We start from the raw sequence: 9,290 nt of genomic DNA, 5'->3' as shown, positions 1-9,290 counted from the left end.
TACTACTGTCGGGGAGGAGGTACAGGAGCCAGAAGACCCACACTCAACATTTCAGGAACAGCTTCTTCCCCTCCACCATCAGATTTCTGAACGGTCCATGAACCCATGAACACCACCTTGTTATTCCTCTTTTGCACTCTTTATTTATTTTTGTAACTTATAGTAATTTTTATGTCTTTATGTCTTGCACTGTACTGCTGCCACAAAACAACAAAGTTCACAACATATGTCAGTGATAATAGACCTGATTCTGATCCTGATTAGTTCCTGGCCTGAAGCATTCCAGAGGCTGGGCCTTTCACTCAACTAGTCTGCCCCCACTCCACAATCTGCACTTTACAGACCAATTAAAACCTTACATTTCATGAATGGGTTTACCCACAAACTGCAGTGAAGTGTGAGGATGAACAAAATTAATCGTCGAAAAAATCCATTTGATAATTCTGAATATTATAAGCAGTTTGAAAGGAATTCTGGCACAACAATGGACGGGTTTGGTCTAGTCCAATGTTGACACAAAACCTACTGGACCCACACTCCGGTGAGTGATGTTTCATCCGACCACTGAGTGTCTGGGATTTGGGGCAAGAAATAAAGTGCTGGTGGAACTCAGCGGTCGGTCAGCATCTGTGGAGGGAAATGGACAGGCGGCGTTTTGGGTCGAGACCCTTCATCTGGACTGAAAGTTTCAATAAATTGGTTAGCTCTCCACTCCTCCTTCAGTCCTGATGAAGGATCTGGACTCGGAACGTCGACTCTCCATTTCCCTCCAAAGATGCTGCCCGACCCGCCGGGCTTCTCCAGCGGGTTTTTTCGAATTGAGTTATTGCATTGATGAGTGTGTGCAAAATCCGTGCCCATCGGTGAATAAAGAGGTTTCAAGTTTCAATTAACATACCAGGATGACCCAGTTCAGCGACAGCTTCCAATACTCTCAGTCAGGTCGATTTGTCGATGGCGCTCTCATGTAGCGCCACTTGAAGGTCTCAGTGGTGATGCAGTTGGTGAGGCGTTGGCCACGGACATCAGCGGGCGCTGGGGCTGCGCACCACCGAATACACATTGCTTGGTGACTCCCCGACTCAATTTTCAATCTATCAACAGGTTTCTTTCTGATTGCAAAGAATTGTCCCTCAAGAGATATAGGTATAAACTTATTTCCAGCAGTATTCTACGCTCTGATTGATGCGTCCAGTTATTATATAATTGTAAGGCAAAATCATTCCAATATTTATAACCAGGCGAACCCATTGCCATTAACCACATTCATACAGTTTTTATTATACAATTATCAAAATCTGCTTTCACTTGCTTTGCGCTTTCAAATCATATCACGAATCAGCGGATGTCTTTAAGGCAGTCTGAACTAAAGCTGAATTTACTTTGCCATCTCGCGGCCAATATTAGTGGTAATGGTGATTCGCTCGCCATGGTGAGGCCGGGGATGGTGACTGCGCTGTCAGCTTCTGTTACGTAAAGACGGCGTGCCTTTTCCTTTGATACGCTTGTTATGCATAAAAGCAGGTTGACTCATAAAAAGGCGTGTGTTCTCCAGATTCCTCGCTGTTCTCGGACAGGGGGAGAACCAAATGTTCCACCGCGCTTGGATTGCGAAATAGACGCCCCAGTGAGAAACTTTGTAAGTAGGTATCTGGACTGTTTGTTTACTATGTGTGCTGGTGATGTTCATAAACTGACGGAGCCAGTCCTTACACAACGCTGGTTAAACATTATGTGCTATATTAATAAATATTCTGCTCTGTAGTAATGGGCATTATTGTGTCACTCACTGTGCAGTATTTGTTTTAAACGCATTTGTGACAGTGTCAAACTAGTTTGTAAATTATTTCAGAGTCTTTTCAATTCCACCCTTGTTCTCGGCGGGACAAAACCGTCGAGAGGGGCGAAAGAGAAACTGGAACAACACACACAAAACGCTGGAGGAACTCAGCGGGTCGGGCAGCATCCATGGAGGGAAATGGACAGTCGACGTTTCGGGTCACTCCTGATGAAGGTTCTCGACCTGAAACGTCGACTGTCTATTTGCCCTCACAGATGCTGCCCGACCCGCTGAGTTCCTCCAGCATCTTGCATGTTGCTCCAGATTCCAGCATCTGCAGTCTCTGGCGTCGCCAAAAGATAAAGTGAGGTGGCGATGATGGGGTCGGGGGCGGTGTGGATGATGGGGTGGGGGGGGGGGGGAGTGAAATCAACTGGTTACCTTGGCGCTGTTTCTACCGTAGCGGTGGTGAGACATGAGGTGTTAGATATTGACGTAAACAACTCACTGCAAACGCCCCAACATGAGAACTGACCACCACTCGCGGCACTGTTCGACTTTCCTTCAAGCTTCTCGGAGTTTGGCCAACTTCTTGCTCAAACTGTAACACCGGGCTCTACAAAAAGCCACGCCTGTTTTTAAAGAAAAAGACCCAGCTTTAAATCGCAGGGAGGTTTATATTGCTCAGAGTTAATGTTTTTGTATCCTAATGCATTGTTTCGGAAATTCGTGAGCCCCTAACGCTCATGATAATCTCCACGCTTTAAAATCAAACACGTTTATTGAACTGCTTTACAGTTGCAGGTATTCAAAAATAGGTGCTGCTGTAGAAAGGGGACTGCGGGGTGTGTGCGGCAACAGTTCAAAACCGCCTGCAGACTGGCTTCTGAAATACTGTGAAGCCGGTGCGACTACGGGTGAAGTGCCAGCGAGATAGCCTCTCATCTCTGAAAAAAAACTCTTCTTACTGAAACAGAAACCTCTTGCACGACTTCTTGCTACCACAATATACACATTTCAGATAAGAATTGCCCAATGTAATTGGATTTTTATCTGGTGTAATGCTTAGAACCAAAAGGAAGCATCCAATCACAGCACCAATTTAAACTCACTTTTGTCGTGACAACATTTGCAGAAAACATTCTCCAGCTATTAGCACTGCAATCTTAAAATGTTTGCATTAGGCTAACTGTAATGTCAGCAGTGTCCCATCATTAAAAAAAGGGAAAACGAATTGTTTTATTTCCGAGTGAGAAAACAGTAAAGTGCGTCTTGTACCCTTGTGACAGAGTTTTTAAAATCACTTTAACTGGTCTGTTCCAACATCTACACTGCACTTGACTGTTCTTTTAATGTTCTAGTTTCCCCAAATCTTCTCCCCTGAACGCAAAGTGTTGCTTTCAGATCAAGCACCAAGTGTTCCTTAATATTCCCTAATGCCCAGAGAAGCCTGAACATGTGCAATTTCGACAGATCCCTGGACCTTGAGGATACCATACTGTGGCTGAACACCACCCTTTCCCATCTCAAACTGCCAACAAATATCACCCCCCCTCGTCCCTTCACCGCCACTGGAATCGCCAGATATCCAGGGATCTCCGAATAACCATCAGAAGTTCCCTGGGACTGGGCGGTGTGAACAGCTCTCCCTAAGTAGTCCAGGGATCAAGACCCAGCCTAACCCTAACCCTAACCCTAACCCAGCCTTGGGTCTTGGTTGATCTATGAGGCTCCGTGCGATGCGCAGTGTTCACACGAGTTCCATCTTGTTTCAGAGAACGCCTGACAACATGGAATTTGGAAACGGCTAAGTACTAAATAACAGTGTAACTCCCAACCAAGCGATGGAGCACAGTTTACATCTGTATTTAGTAAAATATATACCTGCTCCTTAAATAAGGAAAAATTTTAAGGAAAAACACGCGCTTTTTCATTCGAGTTTAATTGCCTGTCAAACATTTTAACCTTACACAATGCGAGTTTCCAGATAATGAATCATCAGGGATTCTTCTAATGGAATAATTATTGCGTACTTTGCAGATTAGGTTTCGTGGAAAATAAGAGACTCGTGGGTTAGATTTTCCGCTACTGTACGCTATACACTTGTGAAAGTTGCATGTAAATTTTGCCAGCGTAGGAAGTCGGCCCGCCTCCAGCGTTACAGCGTGCTCCCTGAGCAGATGCTGCTAATGTTGTTTGAACAAATGCAATATCTACTTTTGAAAGAATGACACTGCCTTAAAAATATGAACATGTATACAAATTGTCAGTTATATAATGTAATTGTACTTGTAGTCTTCCGACCCATAAAGTCCTAAGTCATTATACCACCAAAATATTCATACCTTTACAGTAAGTCACGGTACTAGTTATGTTTATCATTTAATGTTGACAAGTCTTATTAATAGTATAATGCAGAACATTGTAAAAAGTAGCAATATTAAGAGAGAGTGAATGGATATACTAAAATATGGTAAAATAAGTTAAATGTGGCAAAATCCCAGTCTACGGAAAACTTTAAGAACTATTGTAACCAATGCTTTGAATTACAGTAATATCGTGGTGTGTGTTATAATTGCTATATTAAGATGGAATCAAGAATATAACTTTCATTTCAATACCCCATTATAACTACTTAACTTATACTGTACATACTAAGTTGTCTCTAAGTCACTCTGTGCGATTTAAGGATTATGTGATTCACAACTGGTCACAAGTGCATTGTTTCACTAATATAGTTAAAATGAAATACAATAATTATCAATTTAGGGCTAAACAAGTTATTTCATTAAAACAGTACAGTATAAATTTAGCATCATATCAAAATTTCCTATCCAAAATCCTTGTGGTTGTTTCTGGGCCTTACTTCCAAAATATACATATCGTAAATAGAGTGCAAATTTAAAACCTAGGGGTAATGTTACTATTAAGACTTAAAAGATCACCTGTCATTTCTTTGCACAGTAATCTAACATTTGCACCTCTGCTGACTTCACATTACTCTCTGAGAAATGGAGTAAATATAAGGCAAAGGTCACTCACTAAAATAAGAAAAATCTATATACATTTAAATGTATGAAAACAATCAAATGCTCACATTTAATTTCAGCATGCCTTCAGATCTAATATTAGATCATGTGAAAATTCTCAAAATTGTATTTCAGAAAAATGCTCTTCTATTGTACCAGTGTAACCCATGAAAATACCTTCCTTATCTAAATTCTGATTCAAATATTTCATGCCCAAAGTACAAAATATTGCTTACAACCTAGAAAACAATACCAATCAAACCATGCCATATAAAAGAATGAAAAAAATGGAGGCCGGATGATGAAAGAATAAAACCTTTACATACTTGCTTCCCTCTAGGTCAACAGTGTGCAATTAAACACACATTATGTTGTAAATCTATCATAGTTGCAATTGGTAACATATATATTTAAATTAGCAATTTATGGAGCCTTCATGTTATTGAACAACTAGATCAATAGCAGCCAAAATTGTCACAGTATGTAACTTAGCTAAAATACTAATCGTTGTTGCATACTAAATGAGGGGCAGACTAAAAAAGTAGTTTTACACAGAGCTTGAGATGAAATTGAATAGTAAGTTGATAAAAACTATTTCAGGTTTGGAGGCATCTGTAAAAGAGTGGGTCAAATCCGCACACAGATTTCATGATTCACATTTGTTTTGACGTTGTGATTTAAACATGCAAAATGAAGGATACTGTAGCATATCATTTTAATACTTAATGTTTTCCTGAAGTTGTACACTAAATAATTATTCTCCTTTGTAAAAAACACAATTTCATACACACTTTCTCTTTGCAGATAAAGGCAGCAGTTGCCCTGCTTCAGACACTATTACAAAACGACTCTGATAATGCTACACTACATAAAATTGGCTTAACAAACATTACCATTTAAATACCCCTACAGTTTACAGAGCGAGAACCACTGTATCCAGTTCCACATACACAAGTGCATCTTCCTTGATCTTTGTATAGTCTTAAGTATTACTATTGCTGTGTAAAATGCAACTGAAATTGTTTCAAATTAACTGTGATTCAAATCACAATGGTAAATTGACATGCTTAAACTGAAGACAGACGATGACAACATTTCAAAATGGTTTCCCTTTACAGGAAACAATTTATGTCATTTTAATGCCAGTCCAAACTGTCTACAGTTCAAAACTCTCAGGCAGCGTTAGATAATAGATATCTATTAACTATCTTCAGTTTGCATCTGGTGACGGACTGAATTTTGTTCTTTTCTGGCTAAGTACGGAATTACTATCACCCTCCTCAGTTTTATGCACAGGAACACACAGTGTGTAAGGAGGTATTGTGAGTATGGGTTTTCTCGACTGAAAAACTAAGATTTCTAGGAAGTAAGGAAATGGACAATGAGTACATTTGGCAACAATTCAAGAATTCATTCTTGTGCGTTGTCTTCACACCGTCAAAGTTCTGATACTCGGGACTGTTGATAACCAGCCACAGATTCTCATTTCGGTCATTTAAGAACGAGCAAAACATTAAAGAGTCAAAATCCTAAATTGGACAATGTAGGTATCCTGAGAAATGAACACCCGGTATTAAGTTATTGCTTCTGAAAATTGGAACATGCCAGCCTTTAACAGTGAATGTTATTGATTTTCAAGCCTTTAATTTTGTTCTTAGAAATGCGATCTCACTTTTGGCTTTAGAAACAATTTTGTGTAAAGATGGCAAGTGGGTGTTTGGTTCACGTTTTCAGTTTCTTTGAAAAATGTCTAGACATGGAGGTGGAACGTAAAGTATTGGACTCATCGCGGTTAATGTGAAGTTCTTGAACATTTTTATGTGATTTTTCTAAATGCTGCCTGTCTTATCATACTTCAATAAGCGTTGGTGCTTTCACGGAAGAAAGGGAAGCAAGAGAGGAAGATGAAGAATTTGAGTTAAGCAAACAAGCCCGTGGGACTTTGCATCGAGTGGTCCGTTTGGGGTCATTGGCCCAGCTCCATTACAGGCATCTTTCATTTCTTATTGCGTTGCAGCCTTTCCTTTGAACGTGTTACGTGATCTGGAGACTTCGCATGAAAACGTACAGTAATCCAGAAAGAGTAAACACAGGCGAGAAGCAAAGAAACTGGCGAGAGACAGAGAGAGAGAGAAAGAGAGAGGGGAGTGTGACATAAAAAGGAAAGTTGCTGGTAGCATGTGAGCAGAGGAATGGTTGAATCGGCGAATGGAAGACAAAATTGAACGGTAGGAAGACAGAAGAGGAGAAACAGATTTATGGCCCCAAATCCGGCTCTGATGAAAGAGAAACTCGGCAGCATAATTGATTTTTTTTATTCTGTTTTAGTCAGTTCTTTAAGGTTATTGTATTAAAGAGACAATAAGACCAATATCTCATCAGAAAGTATTAGGTAATGAATAGTGAAAAAAAACCCTGCTTCCGCGGAAGGCACCAACAGCCCACATCTGATACCTGTGAAACTCAGGCTACAACAGTGCGGAGCTTGCAAGATCTCTGCAGCCGAGGAGCTGGGTGGCAATGCAAGTTATTCGAAAAGTTTGCATTAACGGTTTAATTGTCATCATTGGAACAATACGTTATAGATTGAGTAAAGAAGCATTGAGTAAACTCCTAACACTGCAACCACCTCACATTTGAGGTCACTTCAGTGTCCAAATTCCCTATCACTCTGAGATATTTTTAGTTGCAAAGTTGCACCGCCTGCACCGAGACTGGCTGAACGCGACTTTATGCATTCATTTAAATGCTGCTTTAAAGACTTTAATATCGCTTCTGTTCTTTTTCCCCAGCAGAAGACTTGGAGCAATTGGCCCTCACGTTGCAGAGAGCCCGGGAGCGGCGCCGCGTGCGGCCGCAGGAGCGGGAGCGCGCCCCGCCCAGCCCCGAGCTGCGCATGCGCGGCGCCGGCCGGCCGGCGGGTCCAGGAGGCGGGAGATGAGCGGCGGGAGGAGCCGCCCGCCCGCTCGGTGACTTCGGTGGGGCGAGAGCGAGCCGACGGCGCGGTATGCTGTCGGCATTCGACCTGATGGTGGACTTGGAGCCGCAGGTGTTGAAGCAGGGCAGCTTCAGGGGCAAGCTGAGCTCCCGCAGGAAGAGGGAGTTCATGCCTGAGGAGAAGAAGGACGCGTCGTACTGGGAGAAGCGGCGGAAAAACAACGAGGCGGCCAAGCGGTCCCGAGAGAAGAGGCGCTTCAACGACCTGGTGCTGGAGAGTAAAATGTTGGCGCTGAGTGAGGAGAACGCCTGCCTCCGGGCCGAGCTGCTCACCCTCAAGGTCCGCTACGGCCTCATCAGCTCCTCAGCCTATGCCCAGGAGTCCCAGATCCTGCACGCCTACATGCAGAAGTACCTGGCGAGGCAGAGGGCCATCGAGATGGACCCTCGCTTCTTGGAAGTAGACACTCCTTTCTGCGATGGTCACACAAGATACTCCTCAGGGAGGCTTTCCCTTGACTCGATTGACTCCACGTCCCAACATCCACAAGACAGTCCATTTCACAAAACCTATACCAGCCCTGCTTCAGTCGGAGTACAGAAGCAACATGCTTCAGAAATTTCTGCTGATGAGCCCACCATGCGCAATATTCCCTTGAATCAATTAGTATCTTCGGGATACCCCTGCTCATTTAATGAAGCATATCCCTGTTTCAAACCTTCAAGTGTTTTCACGAATGCAGTAGAAATGAACAGTAAAAGCAGTAAGAGAGAGTCAGAAGATGATGCAGAAGATGAACAAGAGGTTCCTAAGATGCATCATTTTTCTCCTTTCAAGGACTGCAGATATGAATGCTCAACAACCATGAAGTCAAATTGCTCTGCCCTTCCTCACAAACTGAGAATTAAGGCAAAACCAATGCTTACAAAAGAAGAAAAGGATGGACCAGAATTTGATCTTGAAATGTCATGGAAGGACCAATCTCCACTTGAGAATACCAGGAGTATTTCATTGACAGAGATCAAAGACATTGATGTGAGTTTGTGTGGTGGTATTTGTGATTGCAAAGCAGCATTTAAACCTGTTACATTATTGCCTATTTGTCATTCAGTTTAATTGGAGCTTTTATTAATTGTGACCTTGAATTGCTTGTTCATTGCTCATGAATTCTTTCTTGTTTTTTGAAATTTTGTGCTGAGGAGAGTGTTCGTAAGTTGTACATCAAGTTGCAATTCTTAAACTCTTGATGATGCCATTAGTATGGAATGAATCAGATCATATTTTGGGAGTAGTTAGTTTTTAGAAAGAACTATCTACCAAGTCGTGGCTTTTATGTAATTGCAAAAAAATCACCAGAAGTGACTTTGTATCACAAGCTGATTTTACTTGATTGCTGTGATAGCAATATTTCAAGTACAACTTATTTTTGTGAATTAAATAGAAATACACTGACAGGATTTTTTTTACTGTTTTCAATGGAAAAGAATGAACAATGAAATGGAGAGTTGTTAGAGATTCATATGGTGCTTTAATAAAGCTAAAT

The 9,290-nt window shown here is 41.7% G+C and overlaps 1 protein-coding gene across 2 annotated transcripts; it reads left to right on the top strand.

Moving 5' to 3' along the window:
- Nucleotides 1-1,584: 1,584 nt before the first annotated feature.
- LOC127582571 (nuclear factor interleukin-3-regulated protein-like) lies at nucleotides 1,585-9,051 on the top strand. Of its 2 annotated transcripts, none has more exons than XM_052037933.1 (2): nucleotides 1,585-1,639; nucleotides 7,602-9,051. In XM_052037933.1, exon 2 carries the CDS (start codon nucleotides 7,817-7,819, stop codon nucleotides 8,861-8,863), a length of 1,047 nt encoding a protein of 348 aa, XP_051893893.1. In that variant the 5' UTR covers nucleotides 1,585-1,639; nucleotides 7,602-7,816; the 3' UTR covers nucleotides 8,864-9,051. The 2 variants fall into 2 exon arrangements, with proteins under 2 accessions (XP_051893893.1, XP_051893892.1); XM_052037932.1 differs by lacking the exon at nucleotides 1,585-1,639 and adding an exon at nucleotides 7,020-7,037 and having other exon boundaries at nucleotides 7,605-9,051.
- The last annotated feature ends 239 nt before the right edge of the window (nucleotides 9,052-9,290 follow it).

This window comes from Pristis pectinata, chromosome 24 (assembly GCF_009764475.1).
Source record: "Pristis pectinata isolate sPriPec2 chromosome 24, sPriPec2.1.pri, whole genome shotgun sequence".
In the NCBI taxonomy this organism is placed as follows: Eukaryota; Metazoa; Chordata; class Chondrichthyes; order Rhinopristiformes; family Pristidae; genus Pristis; species Pristis pectinata.
This window is presented reverse-complemented; position numbering and strand designations above follow the sequence as displayed.